Source organism: Chrysochloris asiatica, unplaced genomic scaffold (genome assembly GCF_000296735.1).
Source record: "Chrysochloris asiatica unplaced genomic scaffold, ChrAsi1.0 scaffold00104, whole genome shotgun sequence".
NCBI lineage: Eukaryota > Metazoa > Chordata > Mammalia > Afrosoricida > Chrysochloridae > Chrysochloris > Chrysochloris asiatica.
Genome location: NW_006408622.1, coordinates 8640883 through 8663860, shown reverse-complemented (window position 1 = coordinate 8663860; position 22978 = coordinate 8640883). Strand labels below are relative to the sequence as shown.

Sequence of the window (22978 nt, the reverse complement as noted above, 5' to 3'; positions counted from 1 at the left end):
AACTACTGATCCTTCCTCTTTGCTCCCAACCTTTGCATTCCAATCACCAGTAATGACCAATACATCTTGATTGCATGTTTGATCGATTTCAGATTAGAGAAGTTGGTAGAATTCTTTTATTTCATTCTCACTGGCTTTAGTGGTTGGTACGTAAATTTGAATAATAGTGGTATTAACTGGGCTTCCCTGTAGGTGCATGGATATTATCCTATCACAGACAACACTGTACCTCATGACTGATCTGGATATGTTCTTTTTGACGATGAATGCAACACCATTCCTCTTCAATTTGTCATTCCCGGCATAGTAAACCATGTGATTCTCCTATTCAAAATGGCCAATACCTCCCACCTCCTCCATACACAGAGTAGACAGGGATGAGCAACTTGGACATTGGCTATCCAAAAAAAGGGGGGGGGCTACAAAGGCAAGAAGTGACTAGCTTACAAGCTTTCAAGAGGGAACCTAGATCCAGAGGGCATGGAGGAAGGTAGACTCTCCACTGAGTAGTATCCAATCTGTCTAGGCAGGACTGATGAAAGGAAATGGAGATAGGTCTCTTGTGATGCAAGGGTGAATAATTGTTACCAGGACTGATTGTGAAGGTTGTAAATGTAAAAGTGGGCATTTTGTGGCAAGGAAGGGAGTGACTGACTTTGCAGGCTGGGAGTGGAGGTCCCTGGAACCATGAAGGGAGAAGAGCGGAGAGTGGAACCCTACCCAGAAAGGTAGCGATCCCCGAGTTGGAGGCAGAGATGATGACGTGGTGAGATGGAGCAGCTGGGGACTCAAGACCCAGGGAGGAAAAGGGGCTGTATGCTGACGACCAGGAGGGGCGGGGGGAAACCAGGCTTATAGAATGTACCCTTTCGTTGATTGGTGATGCATGGAGGAGATTATAACCAAGGCAATGAAACAATATACAATAAGATGAATGTAAAACTAATGTTCTCCCAATTTAAAAAAAAAAAAAAAAAGAGAGGGGATTAAAATGTCACAGGAAATTCTTTTATTGAAAATGGAGGGTAAAAAAAAGGCCAATAACAGTCCATTTCAGCTCACTAATGCCTAAGGTATTGATGTTTATGCGTTCCATTTCATTTTTGACAACTTCTAAAGGCTCTCTGGTAGCGCAGTTGTTACAAATCGGGCTGCGAACCTTAAGGTCATCAGTTCAAAACTACCAGCTGTTCTGCAGGAGAAAGATGAAGTTTTCTGCTCCCGTATAGATTTACAGCCTTGGAAACCCTATAGAAGGTCACTATGGGTTGGAATCGACTCCACGGCACATCACCACCACCACCACCAAAGTAGAATTGGCAAATTTGTGTGATGTATTTACAAAACAACAACAAAAGAGTAGTTGCTGGGGCTGCTTATGAACGAACACCTCATGTAATTCAGTTCCTTTGTTTGAGGTTCTGAATCAGTTTCATGGTACATCTCAGTTAAGTGGCCTAGTAGCGTATTTAGAGCCTTTGTTCTACCTCCCAGTTTGTTGTATAATGCCTGGGGTCTGAGCAAGCAGCCATCCAAGGCACAACAATAAAATCAACACTAGGAGAACATGTAATGTGTGGTGTCAAGTGGGTCAGTGTGGATAATGACAACAGGTACAGTGGAGAGGAAGACTGTGTGTGATTCAGCTATCAAGATTTTTAAAATGTGAGTTGAATGATCATGAAGTTTGAGCACAGTAGACAGGACCACATACTGGGATTTAAAGTCAGATGACAAGAATACAGGTCTGGAGCTCACTACCCAGTAATTTCCAATGATGTCAACAAGTCCCTCTCCTCACACACAACTTTCATAAGCAGTTCAGGATCTCTCTGACAAACATCAAGAAAACCTAGGGATAGTCTCCAACATGAATGAGGTGCCAAAACAAACAAACAGAAAAAGTAATCCAAAGGAAACAACAAAATAACGAGAACAGCACAAAATGGTAAAAATAAGAAAATCAAAGACTATACAATGTTAAACATGAAAAATCATTTTTAAAAATTTGACTAAAGGATATTTCTAAAGCAAAAAATAAAAAAGTGTCAGTTTAATTATGGGATAATTCAAACTAGACATAAAATAATAAATCAAAAACAATTTATTATTAAATTATCTTTTGTTTTATAAAATGGAGCATTATGTACTAGTTAAAGTCTAGAATTTGAAAGCTTTTTCCTTATTAGGGACAACAGAATATTAAAATGCTTATAAAAACATTATCACTGATGTCAATTGGCAGAGCTCAGTCATGATTCTCAGTGGTTTGGCATCTACACAATAATGTAATTTTGTAGTTTTGTTAATGATGTAATTTGGCAATTATGTAATGATGTAGTCAACCTCCATTTTGTGATCTGATGTGGTCATCCTCCATTTCCAAATAGCGCCTGACCTTTGGAACCCTATCATGCGTGAGGAGTAGGAGTAATCCCAATTGGGAATGAGTTATCTTTGTTACATTAATGAGACACTATTACTGTATGGTGTGTCTTAAATAAAGCTCTCTTGAGAGATAAAATATTAAACAAGTAAGAAAAGAGCAGAGATGGGGGAGAGAGATGACAAGTCACAAGATGATCATCTAGGAGCCTCAAAAAAGGCAAAGGCCTTCCTTCAAAGCTAACAGAGAGAAACCCCTTTCTCTAAAGCCCTATGTCTTGATTCCAGACTTCTAGCTTCCTCAATGGTGAGAACATAAATGTGTGTTTGTCAAAGTCATCCATTTGTGGTACTTCTGTTAGATCACTAGATAACTTAGGCACCATCCCAGGCTGGAATCCCATACCAGTGTGGCTCAGAGAAGTTCCTATAGCCTACCATCATGGCAAGCCCCCTTAGTTACAAGGTTGTGTGGGAAAGCAGAAGTGAGCATGAGACAAGAATCTTCATTAATGAACATATACATTCAGTCCCCAGGGACGTATAATACACCTCCCCATCTCTGATCTCTCCATGCCATACCATCCCACACTAATACTATCCTCACCCACTAGTGAAGTCAATCTCTTGGTAGGTCTCTTGCTGCTTGTATAAAAATACCTGTTCTGAGAAACAGCAAATCTTTCCAAAGATCAAAGATTTCATGAAGTAATACTGGAGAACTGCTCATATCATAGCAAAGCAACTGACAATGAGGATGTAGGGCAGAGTTAAATCAGTTAAAAATATTGTAGAAGAAGACTACAAAGATGACAAGCACTTCCAAAAAGAATGATTTGGTTATCAAACAGCAGACATAGTTCCTTGTGCTCTGACTGTAGTGCAACTGTACTTTTGGGCCTGTCTATTCCTGGAAGATTTCCCACACTACTCCTATTCAGGGCTTCCTCTGGGTTCCAGCACATCTCCATGCCTCTTGATCGGTGTTTTACTAAGTTCTTTCTCCCAGTAAGCTGTGAGTAGAGGCTGCCACCCCATGCCTGGCATGAGAATGCCAAAGAATGGGCAATTACAGAGTTTAAAATTTAAACATCTTGGTGTGGTACTGTAGGGTAAGCATTGGACTACTAACCTAGTGGTTCAAACCGACCAGCTGTTCCTTGGAAATTCTATAAAGGGGTGCTACAAGCTGGAACGAGCTGGAACTGACTCCATAGCACTTAACAATAACAACAAACAAAATTTTGAGAACCAGCAGACAAAGGTATTATGGAATGTCTCTTATGTGAACACAGAGCACAATTATCCCACAGATAGCGTTTACCTCAGCAGCCCCCCGCCACGATCGCACAGCTTCCTCCAGCTCAGGTGTGTGGCTCATTCCAGGTAAGCCACCGCAACTGTTGTTCTTTTTTTCAGGTACAATAAGATCGGCAAAGCAAGAGTGGGCCACTGGCTGGACCTTCTGTAATGCCTGGGTCAAAAACTGGAAATGGACTTGTACCACTGTCAAGAAACATCGTCCCAATACCTGTGAAAACAAAAAAAGCCAAGGATTCTTAGGTTGCAGGTTGCTGCTTGATTTAGTAATATAAATTCTCAAGCATCACTATATCCTAGTCTCATAGTATATAAGATAATACAATATAAATTCTCAACCATCATTGTATCATCATCTCATATTGTATAATACAAGAATAAGTAAAAAAGTATTGCTACTAGGGTTTCAGTTCATACATGCATGGATTTATTATAAACAAAACATGTTTAAATATGTTTTTGTGATCAATAGATGGCTGCAGATTAAGTTCTCTCAGTAATATACGTATCTTGGTCTTATGAGAGTGTTTTAAAGAAAAAAGGGTCCAATCAAAACAGTGGCTTCTGAGGAAATCTGCTGGGCTAGTTAAACACAAAGCAGAGAGAAGAGGTCAGCTCAGAAGGTTATGGTGTTTGTTTTTGGAATTCCTAAGGGGTCATCTTGGCAGATTTTCTCAAAAGACGCAGGACAACCATGGGACTTACGAAGTTTTAAGAAAACTGAAAACTGTACTGGTGAAAAAATAGGCCAGGAAAATTGTGACAATGTCATCCCCTCACCTCCCCAGTCACGATAATGACCTCATTCTTGAGGTTGTCTTACAAAGATTTTGTTAGGAAATCTGACCCCATCCATTTTACAGCCCTGATCTTGTCCCTTCAGACTTCTTTTTGTTCCCCAAACTCAAAGAATATTGAAAAGGAACACAATTTGACTCCCTGAAGGATGTCAAATAGAAGAGTGCAGAATCCTCGGGGGTAAAGGTTGTTATTGCTGTTGTTGTTAAGTGCTGTTGAGTAGATTCTGACTCACTGTAACTTTGTATGGGGCCTTCTGAGAAGCAGCTGGTGGGTTTAAACTGCTAAGCTTGTGGTTAGCAGTCCAGGGTTGATCTTACAGTGCCACACCAGGAGCCCTAGTGGAATGGTTTGTTGTTGTTAAATGCCCTTGAGTCAGTTCCGATCCATAGTGACCCTGTATAGGGGAAAGGTTAGAGATGTGGTAACACCACCTTTGTAAGTGCATAGACCTAGATGGAGAAAGTGTTGAGAAACAATAGCTTTACACATTTTGGTATTTTCATTTAACAAAGGTTTCTATAATTTTGTAGCAATACTTTTTTACTTACCCTGGCAGTTAACTGGAAATTCTAAAACACATAAAATTAAAAAGCTCCATGCTTAAAATAATCTATCTTAGTTCCCATGTTTGGACCTGGGTGCCTGATGTTTACAAGTCAAAATGACTCAACCAATAAGCAATGCTCAATATTCAAATGGGGTTTCTAACTTCCCACCAAACCTCTTCCACTTCTGCTCTCCACTCCGTTCCTTCCTTGTCTCACACAATCCCTGGTTGCCTTTAAGCTCCTGCTGAACCAGAGCAATCCATCACTCCAATCATGTCCACACAGTAATCAGTGGGCAGAGTGAAAACCATGCAATTAAAAATGTAAAAGATGGTCAGTTTGACTATAAGAAGACATCCATTAGAAATGGAATCTAAAGATATCAGTTGGTTGCATAAGAGCATTATGAACATAGTTATTAACATAGCTTCATGTCATATTTCCAGTCTTATGAAACAGAGTTGATAGACCAGTTTTTTAGATGTCAATAACATTCTTATACAGAGACTTCAGCCTTTTTTTAAAACTTACTAACATATTGGATGTAGAATCCTGGTGTGGTGCTGCAAAACAAGCAATAGACAGCTAACCACAAAGTCAGTTGTTCAAACCCACCAGCCATTCCTTGGAAACACTATATAGGATGGATATGAGTCAGAACTGACTCGCTGGCACTTAACAACAACAACAACATACTGGACAACTCTAGTTGTCAGTACTCAGAAACTCACTCACCTGAGCCAAAGTAGTTAGTGGTTGGTTAATAGAATAATCCATTAAGCTAGAAAATTCATTTAAAAATACACCATGTATAATACCAAAAAAACTTCTATTTTAAGATACAAATGTGTATTTTACCTGCCAACCTCTGGCACCCGATAAAGCTGTTCCTTGATACTGTTTGTTGTTCCCTATTTTCTTCTTTCTTTATTAACTACAGTTACAGTGTGTTCTCTATAATTCCCTATTCCTGTTCTTTAAAGTAAGAACTTGTTACTTGAAAAATCAACTTGAGCTGAGACTTTCTAGATAATTTATATTTTTCCTTAATCTTTTACAATTGTGTCCACATTAAATTTGACAGTAATAAAAACTCTCTAACTTTTTAACATTAAATTATGTAATATTAAAATGATTTTCCATGGTATTTTATCTTTCACTGATACAGCAGATGCACACAAACACATACAAATTTATTTTATTTACTAAATTTACAACATAGGAGCAAACCTGAGGGCCCACCTGCTGCCAGCATTGTGCACTGCCTTTCAGAGGCTGGTAAGCTTAGAGAACTATTTCTATTGCCTTTCTAAGGATCTAAAATCCAAACCCAGAGCACACCCTCCAGCCTGGTCCTATCCTTTGGAGCAGCCCAAAGTAAGACTCAAGCTGGGCAGAGCTGCTTAACACACATGCCAAGCACTATCTTCCACCATGCATGCTTTCATTCCCACTGGTCAGAGCTCTGCTTCTTGGAGAAATCAGGAGCAGGCCAGTTCCCAGAAGTGACACTTATTGCTTCTGAACGTTTTCTATCCTATGGAAATCACCAGGACAAATGAAAACAAATTTAAAAAAACCCAAACAAATCTCACACCAAAGCATATTCCCTCTGCAGTGAACCAGAATCACAGGCTGAACCCCTATCCAAACCTCCTGGGGTTTCCACTCATGTATCTTTCAAAGCTCCTCCCCATTGATGAACATGGTGAGGGACACACAGGCAGTAGACTCTGAAACCTGGTTAGAGACATGTGGCATGAGTAGAATAAATAGCATTTATTATTGTCCATGATAATAACAGACAGCCTTAACTGAGTATTCAGCATGTACTCGAAGCTATGCTATGGATTTCACATGGATTATTTAACCCTAGAAGCAACCCAAGGAGATAATTTCCATTTTACAGATGGTCAAACTGATGTACAGAGAGGTTGTAAAATGGCCAAGAACTATATAGAAGAGTGATCACTGACTTGTGTGTCTATGCCCTTAACTAGTGTGTCCCATTGCCTTCAACAGCTTCTAAAACACTTTAAACAGCATGGGCTGGCAGCACAGAGATCAGGCACAGGATAGAAATTCTGACTTCAGTCAGAATAAGGGTGTCCTGAGTCTTTGCACAATATAAATAAGGAGAGGAAGAGTCATCCTCAAGGACATCAAATCTTTCTTCCCCCCTTTCTCAGCTACAGGAGGTAGGAGGGGGAAGTGAATATACCATGCACCAATAACTCTCCTTCACATGGAAGCAAGAATGCACAAACCAACACATAAACAGAGTCAGGTGCTGCTGGGAGAATGCAGAGTAAAGGGCAGGTATTAAGGAAAAGGCTCAATGAGGAAATGACCAAGGGAAAAGAGTCATCTCTCCCCCTTCTAAATGAGAAAACTTTTCCAGGAATAGGACATTCATCTAAGAATTCCAATCTGGGTTGCATACCCACCCCTGCAGGAGGATAGGAACTGGAGTGGTTCTCTGGTTGTGGAGTAATAGAACAGGAAAAGGGAAGATGCTGCTACCATAATAAATGGGGGGAAAGATGCTGGGAAATTTTAAAAGGTACACATCCAATATGTATTCTCCTTTAAGTACATATTTGACCTTGGAGGAGTCATTTCATGTCTCTTAACAAAAGCTGAGAACAAAAGCTCAGTGCTACCATTCCTCATTTTCCTCCTACCAATGATGCAGGAGCACCAAACCATATTACAGCTGTGACAGAATATTTGTGTTACAAACAATTCAGTAAACACCAATTAAACCAGTGGTTACTCAGGACCTTGGAAACAGCAGTTTCCAGTATCTGCTGTAAAAATGTACCTAAAGTAACAGGTACAAAAACACCACCATCTTTTGATAGAGGATAGAGTTCAACTTATAAGTGTACCCTCTACCCACTTTTTTCTACATGATCTCATCCAGTTCCCTTCCTGTAAAAGATACTATCCTCTGGGACCCAGGGATGGGCCAGTCCTTGGGGGGTGTTCCTGAAGAAATCCAGAAGCAAATACAGACTATAAGTTACAGATTTAGAAGAGTGTGATACCAGCGTTGTGGGCAATTCTTTTCTCCTTTACAACGAGGAAGTTTCCTAAACTGCAGTGTTCAGTAAAGCTGTAGAATAGATATGGGAAGCTGAGGAAAATATGAATGGAATGATCAAAGACAGACATTTGAGTTAAAAATGTCAGTGGAACTACAGTTCCACTTTTTACTTAAACAGCTACTATTTACTGAGTTTAGAACCCATATCAAACACTTAACATGTGGTGAGGTAACTCTATGAGGTGAGAATAATTCAGCTCATTTTGCAGATGATGAAACTGAGGCGAATTCAATGTCAAACAGATAATAAGTACTACAGTAGGGATCTGAAGACTTGTTTGTTTGATGCCAAAATCTGTGTTCCTAAAACACCAGGCTGCTGCTCTGTCTCCCTATGACAAGATTCAGAATGAAACTACAATGTTGTTGTTAAGTACCATCGAGTTGGTTCTGACTCAAAATGACCTTGTATAGGATTTCCAAGGAGTGGTTGGTGGGTCTAAACCACCAACCTTACGGTTACCGGTCTAGTGTTTATCCTACAGTGCTATACCAGGAATCAATAAGAGGTGGAATCATGACAGGTTTCCCCATGTAGAAACCCTGCCATCTCCTGTGTAGGATCAGGCCCTGGTGTAGGAACAAAGACTCAGAGGCAGTGCTCAGTCTTTCTCTGACAGTGGGAAAGGGACTGGACAACAGTAATGCGGGACAGTGGCTTGTGGCACGCCTGCATGGCGTGAGTCTCTAAGTTGGCTGATACCACATAAGAGTAGCTGCTAAGATTAGTCGGAAGCAGCAATGTTAAAAAGGTAGAAACATAAAAGGATTAGGAGAAAGAGCAGCTTATTTACCTCTTGACAACTTTCAAACCCACATACAATCATTCAGACTTCACTTAAGAAAACAATCTGATTTCATCTAACCCTTGGCATTTGTCTCTAAATAAATGAATCCATTTGTTCCAATGCATCCAAAGTTGACGGCAGTACAGATGTCATTATCAGACAAGGTTGAAGAGACTTTTATATGAAAAGAAACCTTTTAGTGTGCCTTAAATTTCTCATAAGTGTCCAACTCCTGAATAGCGACAAACTTGCCTACTAAATCATGGTCATTTTAGATCACAAACAGCCACCAGGGATCAACTGAAATGGAAGAACCCTGTTTTTTTGGAAACCCTGATGAAGAAGGAAAAAGGCACAGCAGCACTTGCTGATGAAGATCAAAGAATAATCTTCAATATGGATTACAAGCAAACAAAAATCCTCACAACTGGACCTATAAGCAACATTATGACAAACAGAGAACATAACAAGCTTGTCCAGGACTTCATCTGACTTGAATTCACAATCAATGCTCATGAAAACAGAGTCAAGATATTGGATGACGCACTGAATTGGGCAAATCTGTTGCAAAAGAACTCTTTAAAGTGTTAAAGAGCAAAGATGCCACTTTGAGGACTAAGGTGTGCCTGACCCAAAGTCACAGTATTTTCAATTGCCTTATATGTTATGCTTGTGAAAACTGGACAATGACTAAGGAAGACTGGAAAAGAACTGATGCATTTGAATTATGGTGCTACAGAAGAATAACAAAAGTACCAAAGAGTGCCAGAAAAATAAGTAAATCTGTCTTGGGAGAAGTATAGCTAAGTACACCTTAGAACCAAGGACAGCAAGATGTCTTCTCAGATACTTTGGGCATGTTATCAGGAAGAACCAGTCTCTGTGAAAGGACATCATGCTTGGTGAAGTAGACAGTCAGCAATAAAGAAGACCTCCAATGAGAAGGACTGACACAGTGGCTGTAACAATGGGCTCAAATATAAACACAACTGTGAGGATTAGGCATGATGTTTATTGGTCCAGCTGTGATGATTTTTGTTTGCTTGTAATCCATACTGAAGACTGTATTCTTTGATCTTCATCAGCTAGTATTTCAAGTTCTCTTCACGTTCAGCAAGCAAAGTTGCGTCATTTGCATATCCCAAGTTAATGAGCCTTGATCCAATCCTGATGTCACATTAATTGTCATAAAGTTCAGCTTCTCAGATTATTTGCTCAGCATACAGACTGAATAAATATAGTTAAAGAATACAACCCTGACACACACATTTCCTGATTTTAAACCGTGCAGTATCCCCTTGTTCTGATCAAATGGTGGTTACATGCTGTGGAGTTGGTCCTGACCCAAAGCGACCCTGCATAGGGTTTGAGGCTATACATCTTTACATGAGCAGAAAGCCTCGTCTTTCTCCCATGGAACCACTGGTAGTTTTGAACTGCTGACCATGAGATTAGCAGTCCAATTCGTAACCACTACGCTACCTTAATTAAACAAAACTACCAGAATGTGAAACTACTGTTACTCAATAACATATCCTCCACATAGACCTATATACTTTCTAAGGTGGTGTGTTTCCAGTTCTCTAATCCTTCCCTAGGGAATTCTGCCCTCTCTGATTTCTGACAGTTTTAGCATCCATGGGAGACTCTAATCATGTTCCTTTGAAATGTTCTCTAGGTTTGGGAAAAAGGAGTCTAAAGGGGTAAAATCAGGGCTGTAGAGTAGGGACAGAATCAGGTTTTCCAATGAAACTTTCATAGACAGCTCTTGCTAACTTCTAAGAATGCTCAGGCGCATTGTCATGATGGAAAAAAATTCCTCAGCACAATTTTCCTGGCCTTTTTCTCAATCAATGTAGTTTTCAATTTTCTTAAAACTTTTTCATAATAAGCTCCCATGATTATCTCACATCCTTCAAGAAAATCTATCAAGATTACCCATTTAGAATTCCAAAAACCAGTTGTCATGAACTTCTAAGAAGACCTCTCCCAACTGGAGTTTAACTGGCTCAGTAGATACTCTTGGAAGCCACAGTTTTGATTGGACCAGCTTTCTGAATTGTATTGGTATATACAAGACTCAGCCCCAGTTGCAATTTGTTCCATAAAATCATCTTCATTAGTTTTGATGGGAAAATTTACTTTTTGAGCTAGCTGATCTTTGTGTAATGCATTTGGGTGGCTCCTATTGAGCTGAAAACTTGCTGAAGCCTAAATGTTTACTTGAAACGAAAAATTCAGAACCATGTGAGATCCCAACTTTGGTAGTTATTGCATTAATAGTAATTCCATTATCTTCTTCCACCATTTTCTGGTCTTCAGGAACAATTTTTTCATTTTTTTAAGGTGGATCTTCTTCCCTGTCTGTCATGGCTCATCTCTGAAGTCTTCCTGACCTTCCTTAAAATACCTGAGCCATCTAAAAACATTTTTTCATATAGAGCAGCATTCTTATAAACTTGCTGCAAAGCTTCAATGGTTTTGGAAGATGTTCACTTGAGTTTTCTAAAAAAATTCGTATTAGCCCTGATCTCAAAATACCTTTTTCATTGGCACAAAAAGTATTCCATTGTTTGACAGCACCTTAAACAATACTAAAAAACATGTCTTAGAACTTGTCTGCACCAATCCGCTGATCACAGAGATGTGTTAAAAACATTTTGCTTGGAATAAACCAAACCCATACCTGTATGACCTAGAACACTACTAACTATAGTTTTAAACTTACACTCATACATCCACCTCTGGGACCTGGGAAGGAGGGAAAGACAAGATTTAGGTATTCTCAGGTCATAACTACCATCCTAATGACACTTAATCCCACCACCATTTTTAATAAGAAAATTAGCCACACATTTCATTTCTGCCTCCTATTCCTGATTTTCTTCTTCCTCTGTTGTTCAAAGGCAAATAGAGACCAACTATTGTATCTTGGATGGCTGCTTGTAAGCTTTTAAAACCCCAGGCACTATGCAACAAATGAGGAGATAGAACAGAAACACTAAATATGTTATTTGGCTAGTGAATTGGCATGTCATAAGAAATCATGACCTTAAACCTCCAAACCAAGTAACTGAATTCCATGAGGTATTTGGTTGTACATAAGCAGCCTAAGCAGTTATTCTTCTCTGTCATTGCTGTAATATATCTATCACACAACTTGTGCCTGTTCAAATGTTTGCAGGTATACCCTTTATAGAGAGACTTGCCATCAGTGTCACCCAACACTTCCAATTACATCTTCATTGACCAGAACTTACTCAACGTGACCTCTCCTAAGCTCAAGGGAGGTTGGGAAGTGTAGTCCTTGTTCCAGGCACAATATGATTGGAAAACAAAATCAGAGTTTAGTTATTAGGGAAGAAGGAAGGATGGGACACAGTGCAGCAACTAGCAACATCTCCTTTCTCTCCTAGAGGCTACTTTCTACAAAAGGAAGACAAAGGACTTAAAAACAAGAACAACAAACAGAAACCAGATTGTCATCTCAACTCAAAACCATCCAGTGACTCCCTACTACAAATAGAATAAAATCCAAACTCTTCATTCTGTCTTACACCACCTTACATGATCTCTCTCTTCTCTGTTATCATACTAGCCTTCTTGCTGTTTCTCAAAGATCTGAAACACAGCTAACTTAAGCACAGCACAAGCAGTTCTATTTCAGGGTTTCTCAACTTGACACTACTGACATTTGTTCTGGAGCATTCTTTGTTGTGAGCCTGTAGGATTTTCAACAGCATCCCTGACCCTCCACTCATTGTTGTTGTTGTTATGTGCCGTGGAGTCAGTTCCGACTCATAGTGACCCTATACAGGGTTTCCGAGGCTGTAAATCTTTACGGGAGCAGAAGGCCTCATCTTTCTCCTGCGGAATATCTGGAAGTTTCAAACTGCTGACCGTGAGACTGGCAGTCCAATTCATAACCACTACGCTACCAGAGCACCACTCATTAGATGCAACTTACTAGAGGCAATGCCTTGTCTCTCCAGGTGCTACAACCAAAACTGTCTCCAGACACTGCCAAATGCCCTCAAGAGGACAACCCCTCTGCTTCTCCCCATCCCACTGGACAGTCATACAGCTAGCTTCCTGACATTTGTTGTTCAAATGTTCCATCTTCAGAAAGGTCTTTATTAGTTTCTCCCCAGTTACTGTGCTTTGTCACTCCACCCTCCCTAGCAGCCATAAAAGACCTGACATGTATTACTTATTTCCAGTTTCCCTTATTAGAGCGGAACTAGATTAGGGTAGAGGTTTTGTTTAGTTCTCTATTGCATCCCAGTGGTGACATATGGTAGGTAATCCATTCATCCATATTTGTTGAAAGAAGGAAAGAAAGCAGTCATGACTCTCCATACAAAAGCACTAAGTTGGGGGAAAACAGTATGGTGGCTGTGGAGCCGAGGGCAGGATTTCATGAGGCTAGAATCTTTGTGTAAACAGCAGCCTATTCTTTGTGAGTAGTGACTGGGGTATTAAAATCTTGTGAATGGACATCTAATGATCTCTCCCTTCTGGAACAAAGATCTCTACTAATGATCTCTCCCTTCTGGAACAAAGAGTGAATATTATCAAACAATATAATTAATATCAAACACAAGTTTTACTAACAATAATTCAAAAACAACTGAAAAACAACTTACTGATGAGGATCAAAGACTATATATAGTCTGCATTGTGGATTTCACTTCAACATTAAGAAAAAAAAATTCTCACAACTGGACCAATAAACAACACACTGATAAACGGAGAAAATACTGAGGTTTTCAAGGATTTCATTTTACTTGGATCCACAATCAACACTCATAGAAGTAGCAATCAAAAAATAAAACAACTTATTGCACTGGGCAAAGCTGCTGCAAAAGACCTCTTTAAAATATTAAGAAACAAAGATGTTACTTTCAAGACTAAGGTGTGCCTGACTAATCCAATGATATTTTTAATCACCTCAATGCATGAGTATTGGACTCATGACTAAGAAAGATCAAATAATTGATGCCTTTGAATTACGTGTTGATGGAGAATACTATTATCATGGACTGCCAGAGAACAAACAAATCTGTCTTGAAAAAAGTAATGCCAAATGCTCATTAGGAACCAAGAATGGTAAAACTTTGTCTTAAGTACTCTGGACATGTTATCAGGAGGGGTCTCTGGAGAAGGACATTATGCTTGTTAAAGTAGAGGGTCAACGAAAAAGAGGAAGACCCTCAACAATATGGATTGACACAGTGGCGACAACAGTGGCCTCATACATAGCAATGATTATGAGAATGGCACAGGACCAGGCAGTGTTTCTTTCTGTTGTATATAGGGTCACTATGAATCAGAACTGACTCAATGGTACCTAGAAACTACAATTAATTACAGATTCTTTTCAAGGCCCAAATCTGAAGACTATTAAGCTAACAGCAGATTCACCTTAATAAAAGAGTAACTAAAAAAAAAGTTAACAGAAATTAACAGACTTGAAACTTGATCCATATAAGCTTTTTATGTGAACTTCAATTTCCAATTACTAACAGAAATTTTGATTTTCAATTGGCATATATACTTAAGAAATGTTTATTTCATAATCTGATATAGAAGAGCTACTAGTCAAACAAACGAGTGATACTGAATTTTACCATTTATGGAAGAGAGTGGGAGAAGGAAAAAATAGTATGCAGATTTAACCTTCTAATTAAAAAAAAAGTAATGGAAATTATATTTTGAAACCAGCTTCTAATACCTTCCATTTTGTTGTTCTGCAATATTTCTGGCATATATACATATCTAAAATAAATGTTAATATACCTGAAATAAACCCTTTAAAAGTTGCTAAGTGTTCACAAACAAATTATTTTCAGCAGCTTCATGGGTAATCATATAGTATACAAAAGAAAACTTGCCAATGCATCAAACTAAAAACCAAGACTCAATTATACAGACCTGATTTAATATCTGCTTGTCCATTTATCAAGTAGTGATACTTGAAAAGTCACTAAAAATGCAAGAAGTTATAAAATGCATTACCCCAAGACACACATACCTCCTGAGAGCCCTGTATTTGCTCTGGACCTTGGACTGCCTACATGGCTCACTTGCCCAGATGATCAAGTCCTCCCCACATTGAGGAGCCACTGTGGAGTAGTGCCCTGGCGCTGTCAAGGTGTGAGAGAAGAAGAGGAATAAATGCCCTCTCAGCAGATCTAGTTACTATAGTCCTTTCTTCACCTGCCGTTTAAAGGCTGACCTCATTCTGTCTTCGACTGCTACCCTAGCAGTAAAAGCCTAAGTGTCCCTCTCTTTATACCTTTCTGAACACACCACCTACTGTTCTACCTTTCGCTCATTTGTTCTAGCCACAATAGTTCATCAATGCTCTTAAATAATCCAGGTTTGCTCTTTCTCAGGGGCTGTTGCGGCCTTGCAATATCCAAGAAAGAAGACAAAACAAAGAGGAAGAAAAGATACGCACCATAGGAACCAGGGAAGAACTGAGTAGGGCATATGTCCTGGGACTGGCAACCTCTTTCACCTAAAAGGGTTCCAGGGTTCCAGTTAGAAGAATGACTTGCTCTGATGTTGGTTTTGTACTGATTGTGCTCTTTGTTTCAAAGAAGGTCTAATAGTATTTCAAGACATTCTGGGAATAATAACAAACAAGGAAGAAGACAATGACAACTAATTGGGATACTATACTTTGCACATACTCATCACATCTGCTCTTCATAACAACCCTGGAAAGTAAGTAGTATTTCCAATTTATGCTACTGCCTATTCTGTAGCATAAATTCAAGTCTATTCTGACTTGAAGTGACCCAGTATTACAGAGCAGAACTGCTCTGTAGAGTTTCCAAAGCTACAAATCTTTACAGAAGGAGACTGCTGCATCTTTCTCCTTTGGAGAGCTGCTGGGTTCACACCGCCAACCTTTCAGTTAGTAGTCCAACACTTAAATCACTATACCAGGGCTCCTTTTTCAGAAGGGCAAACAGATTCTGAGATGTTAAAAGATTTGCTCAAGGCCACATAAGCAGTAAAAGCAGTCATCTTTTAAATTCAGATCTTCTGCTTCTGGGGGAACAATGGCAGAGCAGGCAGATGCACTAAGCAGACCTTCTGCAACAATGACACAGGACACCAAGTTAAACAGATATGGATGGTGATCCTATATCCCTGAGCTTCAGAGAATAGGACACAGAGGTAGATTAAGTGACAACTAAAAGAGGAAGGTGGGAGTCCTGGTGTGGCGCTGTGGGTTAATGTGTCTGACTACAAAGTTGTTTGAACTACAAGGTTGGTGGTTGAAGCTCACCAGCTGCTTCTTGGAAACCCTATACAGGGTCGCTATGGGTCGGAATTAACTCGACGGCACTTAACAATAAGAAAAGAGGAAGGTGAACAGGAGCAATAAAAAAGAAGAAAAAAAAACTGGACGGTTAGCTTGTCTGGAACAGCATGGCCATCCTGAGCTTTTGTGGGTAGATGTTGATACAGCAGTCTAGAGGGCCAGGACATGGCTGGAGATTGGTGGCAAGGGGGTGTGGTTCTCTCTTGTTCCCCATGCCCTCACCACTCCACTGACCTGTGTGGCACCCCATCTTCTGCAGACTCTGTTCTCCTGGGGTCTGGTGCCACACCTACCACCCCAACATCTGGAGGTACATGGACCTGCTCTGAATTATGCCACACTAACCATGAACAGAGAAATGTGTTCACACTTCCAGTCTCTACCACATCCACTAGGAGATAAGGGTTGAGTGTTTGAGAATGTACCAAGATACAATTATCACTCAACTATAAATACAATGATACCAGAATGTTTCAGGGACAACAGACAATTTTCAGCTTACGTGAAGAAACAAGATAGAGTGGATCAAACAAGTCTCCAAACCACAGAGTCAGAAAATATGATACCAGAAATGGTATCAGAGCTAATTGATAAAAAATTTAAAAGAATGACATTTAGGTACCTTGAATGGATTGAGGGAATGACAGTGAAAATTGCAGATGAAATCAAGGGAAAACATAGAAAAACTTCTAATTTAGAAGAATTTAGGAAAACAACACAATAACAAACTGGAAATCAAAAATTGGGAACCATACAAAAACAGCAATTAGAAAGTCAGAAGATTAATTCTAAGACTTCAGAAATAGAAAGTACATTGAAATGGCAAAGAAGCAGAAGTGAATTAATAGAAGGATGAATCAGTAAGCTTGAAGACAAATTTTCCAATATTCATCTGCTAGAGGAAAAATCAGAACAAAGAACAAAAATATATGAAGATAGTCTAAGATTTATGTGGGACACTATGAAGAGGAATAACTTATGTGTGATTGGAGTTCCAGAACGGGAAGAGACACACATAAACAAACAAAAAGAAATCCAGAGAAAATTGTTGAGTTTTAGAAGAAAACTTCCCTAACATCATGAAAGACGAAAATACAGTCATTCAAGAAGTTGAATGAACTCCAAACAGGATAGACCCCAAATGAAGATCACCAAGACATATAATGAAACTCTTCAGTACCAAAGACAAGGAAAGAATCCTCAGATGAGTTCAGGAAAAAGGAAAAGTCAACTACAAAGGAGAACTAATAAGACTCAGCAGAAACCATACAGGTAAAAAGACAATGGATGAGAAATATGAAACTCTGAAAGGGGGAAAAAAAGCCAACCAAGAATCATATACACAGCAAAACTGTCCCATCATACATGATGGCAAAATTAGGACATCTCTAGACAAACAGAAATTAAAAGAATTTGTAAAACTCAGACTAACCTTAGAAAAAATACTATAAGGAGTTTGTTGGAAAGAGAACCAACAACAGCAGACAACAACCTGAGATTAACATACATGACAACATCACCTAGACTCAACCCAGATATAAAACTAAGTAAAACAAACACGCAAGACTGGAAATAGGGAACCAGTGATTCCATAGATTAAAACAACAACAAAAACCCTATAAAGTAAAAAGAGGCAATAACGTATTTACCAGAATTTACCAAATGAAAAGGAAATCAAGTAGATTTCAAGAAAAAAATTAAATAAATAAAAATAAACCTAATTGCAACCCTAAAACCAGACCAACCCTTACTCCTAAGCCCTACCCAACCTTTACTCTGAACAAAACCTAAGTCCTAACCATAATTCTAACACTAAATGAAGTCCTAGGCCTAGCCTAGACCTAGCCACAGTCCTAACCCTAACTCCTTATTCCTACCACCTCCCCAGAAACAAAATAAAAAGAATAAGCAAAAAACTAATAGATCCAGATCTTCTAATGTCATATCCTGACAGTAACTCTGTATCTTAGGCTCATATGCTTAGTTAGAACAGTGTTACAGGCATATGTTAACAAGTGAAACACCAGAGTCACAACTCATTGCTCTAATAAAAAGACTTAATACCCAGAGTAAGGCATAAAGTCACAAATGAGTACATAGAGGACAGGATTCAAGTAACCCCTGCCTGCCCTAGAGCAGGACAGCACAGACACAATCAGCAGTATTCATTCCTAGACCTAGCCATCAGTATCTGTCAATCAATGAGCATATCTGAAGCCTGACTATAAGGACCATCTAAGGTGCTCTGGTAGCGTAGTGGTTACGAATCGGGCTGCGAACCTTAAGGTCAGCGGTTCGAAACTACCAGCTGTTCCGTGGGAGAAAGATGAGGCTTTCTACACACATAACAACAACAACAGGGAGCACCAGAAGTATGCACTAGCTATCTTCAGGAATGAGAATAGGAAATCAGCACTTTGTCCTAGGTTTCAAACAGTTATGCATTTGAATATTTCTGAATTCAGGGCATTCCTCACTGCACCTCAGTACGGAGCTCCTCAGCAGAGGTCCTTGACTAGCTAGTCAAGTTCAGCAATATAAGGCCAGAGAATTCTCTCCCTAGAGATGAAGGAGCATCTCAGGACCTTGCTGACTGACAAAACCTTAAAAAGACCAACAAGAAAACACCCAAATGTCTAGCTACTTCATCTAAACTGATGAATATTCCCAGAAGAGAGACCCTTATTGGCCTATGCTAACTCTCCTGGAGGTTAAGTTAATTCTAGAAATAACAAATACTTCCGGTGAAAAGGCAAAATATTAAGCCTACAGATCTACACTTGACAATCATATTTTAGAATTTACTCTACACTCAGCTGTTTGAAACTTATAAGTAGACCCACTGATTATAAAACCCATCAGCAGCATTTACTTTTCAGACAAACCTGAAAAGCCTGTATAAAAAAACACAGCAATATTTCTATTATCATAACTGCTCATATAAGGAGCTCTGGTAGCGTAGTGGTTACAAATCGGGCTGTGAGCCACAAGGTCGGCAGTGTGAAACTACCAACTGTTCCACAGGAGAAAGATGAGGCTTTCTGCTCCCGTAAAGATTTACAGCCTCGGAAACTCTGTACAGGGTCGCTATGGGTCAGAACCGACTCCACGGCACATAACGCACGCTAGCACTAGCAATTGCTCATATGCATGCAAAAGCTTGACAGTAAATAAGGAAGACTGTAGAGGAATTGATGCTTTTGAGCTATGGTGTTGAAGGAGAATATTGAATGTGCCATGGGCTGCCAAAAGAACCAAAAGGTCCATTTTGGAAGATATACAGCCAGAATGCTCCTTGGAGGCCAAGATGGCCAAACTTCGTCGCTCATACTTCAGACATATTATCAAGAAGGACCAATCGTGGGAGAAGGATATCATGTTTGATAAGGAGGCGAGTCAGAGAAAAAGAGGAAGACCCCCAACAAGATGGATTAGCCAAGTGGCAGTATCAATGGACTCAAGCGTGGCAACAATAGTGAGGTTGGCCCAGGATCGGGCAGTGTTTCTTTCTGCTGTGCATAGGGTCGCTATGAGTCAGTGCCAACTCAATGGCACCTAACAACAACAACAATTGCCATTTCAATGGGAAGCCAAATAAAAATTCTAAATACAACATCAGGAAATATATCCCTTTTTCAGTTTAGAGGCTACCTGAAGTTTCCAGAAAAGTGTAAGGGGCAAGGTAGGTATTGCTGGGTCCAATAATTTAGTAAGCCCCTATTCCTCATGGGTGGTATAGCCTTCTCTAATAGTTCTCACAAGGAACAAGGCACTTGCTATACCTAATACCTAGAAGCATGGCCTAAAGAACAGTTCAGTAATAGTCAAGTTAAATAAAAGCCTTGGTTGGTCTCAAAGTGTTTGGGTTATTTTTGGATAAGAGGTGTAACAACAGTCTAATACTGTTCATTACTTTCCAAGAGCAGTCTCCGTGACAGCTTGCTGTCTTGCCACATCTCTCTGTAAAGCAACATCCAAACACACTGGTGGCTGAATGCCTTGGTTCTTTACATTAAAATGGTCACCTCCAAGGAAAGGAAGAGTATGGGGAGAGGGTGGAGGGGTAAAGCAGAAGCTTTGTTTCATAGCTTTAATTTTTTGATAAGTACATGTATGTTTTACATGTGAAACTTTTAAAAAAGGCAAACTGTGAGAAGCCATTTTACAATCATTTAAAGTGATCTCCCTGAATAAAAAAATGATTACAGTCATAATCTGAAACCATAAATGTATTTAAATAAAAAGATTCAAAGTAGAATTATCCAAGAAGGTGATAACACATTTATACCAGAAGATCTAGCAAACTATGGTCCATAGGCCAAATTTAGCCCAATAAATAAGCTCACAATGTTGAAAAACAGTTTTTTTCTTTTTGTAAGCATTGTAAAAAAAAAATAAAAGAAAGAAAGAAAACTAAGTGATAGATACCATATGCTGCCTACAAAATCTAAACATTTACTATCTGTTCTTTGTAGAAAGAAGTTCTGGTGTGGTGCTGCAGGTTAATGCACTGGACTGCAAAGCAGTTCAAGCTCACCAGCTGTTCCTCGGAAACCCTATACAGGGTTGCTATGAGTCAGAACTGAGTCCACAGTACTTAACAACAACTACACAGAAACATTTTGCTGGTCCTTGATTTATAATAACATTGTATCTGTTAAAAAATAATTCTAAATTCTACTTGGAAAGTCCTCAAAATCACTTTTAAGCATAATTAAAATTAGTCTTATTACTATTATTTACTAACTGATCTCTCTTTTTTTTAAATCTTAACTATACAGGGTCACTATGAGTCAGAAGTGATTCAATGGCACTAACAATAACAACAGGCAATATTAGTTTATTCAGTCACCTCAGCCTTGTCTTAGAGACTGTTGATTTCTTAAACTAAAATTCAGCCTCAGGGTGGGGAAAAAGACATTCTTCTTCCTAGCACCTCAAGTCCAGGAATCTAACCTCTGATGTTGCCGTAAAATGTACAAAAACAGATGGAAAAATCAGCTCAGATTACCTCTCTGAGCAGCTGAAGATTAATAAAAAAAGAGGAAGAGAGCAATGTTTCAAACTAGTGTAACAGATCAGTTTAACAGATTAACTCCTAGATTAAAGCAAAGCACTTCTTTATACCCACGACTAACCTAGCAGTTCGGTTCCAAAGACCAGGCCTGCTACATCAAAATCAGAGTTATGTAAAAACAGATGACCACATCAAATCAAAATGGAGAATAACTATCCTATATAAGCATCACATACATCACTTCCCTACTTAACTACCAAACCACTGAGAGTCATGGCTCAGCCAAGACGTCACATAACGTAACCATCACAGCCAGTGTTACTCTTGCCTCACCCCTGTGTTAAATACTGCAGGAATGCACAAATAGCCAGATTGTCTTACTACTGTTATAAATGTGAAATATTAAGCAGATAGTAATTTCGACGGCCTAAAACCCTAAGAGCTTCATGAACAAGAATCATATACATCCAAATAAAAGCAAGCTATGAATTTAAAATTAGAAAAAATAATTTATTCTGAAAACATGTGTAGAAGTAACTTCTATATGCAACCAATAATTCTAAATAATAACAATTCACATAATAACAAGCACATTTAAAAACTTTAGCACCTGATATGTACTTTCAACAGTATGTCATTTGGAAATTAAATAGCAATTTGAAATTTCAAAGGACAAGAACATAAATATAGGCTGAGTTGTTTGCTTATGTTTACCAACGTTTTAGCCTATTTAATTTTAAATGAAAGCAATTTAGAACCATTTTTCACAAGGAGAGTGTGTCAAGAGAAAGATCACAAAGACTATTCTGTTGATTTGGGAAAACTAAGGCAACATCTCCACTTACCTCACACCCTGCTATGCAAGTAATACATAGAAGATACTCTACCTCAATATCCTGGACACTGAATTCCTTCTGATCTGTAAAGTTTGCAGCCCCGGCACTAAGTTCCATCAGCATCTTGGCTATCTCAGGCTTTATGGCTGAGGTCAGCCGACTGGCTGCTTCCATGACATGTTCCTGTACATCTTTAAGCTGCATGGCTGCCTTGGAGTAGTGAGAGTTCCTGAATACAGTGCTGAAGAGGTCCGTGAGGAAAGTACTGGCACGGCAGAAGACATTGAGGGCATCCAGGTATTTGGAGATGCCCTGTTGGATGTCAGCGATGGGAGTGGAGTGGGACATGGCATGGTGGCAGCTGCCTGTAGCAGCCAGACTGCCCAGGGGGCTGGTGGTGGCCGTAGATGCCAGGGAAACACTCAATGCTCGGCCCAGCTCGGGCATTGGGTACTGCTGGTGCTGCTGCACCTTCTGCTTGGACCCGCCAAGCAGGAAGCGCCGTTTGTAGTCCATTTTACTGTCCTGGGCACTGCAGCAATACATGCGGGTAGAGGAACTGTCCCAGGGTCCGTGAGAGGGTCAGAGTTTTGATTCTTTTTTCAAAACTGTGGCTAGGTATAAAAATAGTGGAGTTCTGCAAACCTAAGTTTTGAAAAAGGCATTTCCATGAGGTGGGTGACCATGTGATCCAATGTGATTGTGAGGACAATAGGCTTATATAATTAGTATTTTCATCAGTATAGGCAGAACCTCTGACAAAAAATAAAACTGTATCCAAAATGCTGTAGAACAACTGTCTAGCATTCCATTCTCTTAATAAAAAGATGTTTGC

At 39.4% G+C, this 22978-nt stretch overlaps 1 protein-coding gene across 1 annotated transcript in view; it reads right to left on the bottom strand.

The window, feature by feature from the left end:
* Positions 1–22719, bottom strand: part of KIAA0355 (KIAA0355 ortholog) — a 70084-nt gene extending 47365 nt beyond the window's left edge. The window contains exons 1-2 of the mRNA XM_006867318.1: positions 22195–22719; positions 3710–3916 (exon numbers count right to left, since the gene is read on the bottom strand). Of these exons, the coding sequence (XP_006867380.1) occupies positions 3710–3916; positions 22195–22689 (702 nt within the window). The 5' untranslated portion in view covers positions 22690–22719. The remainder of the gene's footprint in view (positions 1–3709; positions 3917–22194) is intronic.
* Between the last annotated feature and the right edge of the window lie 259 nt (positions 22720–22978).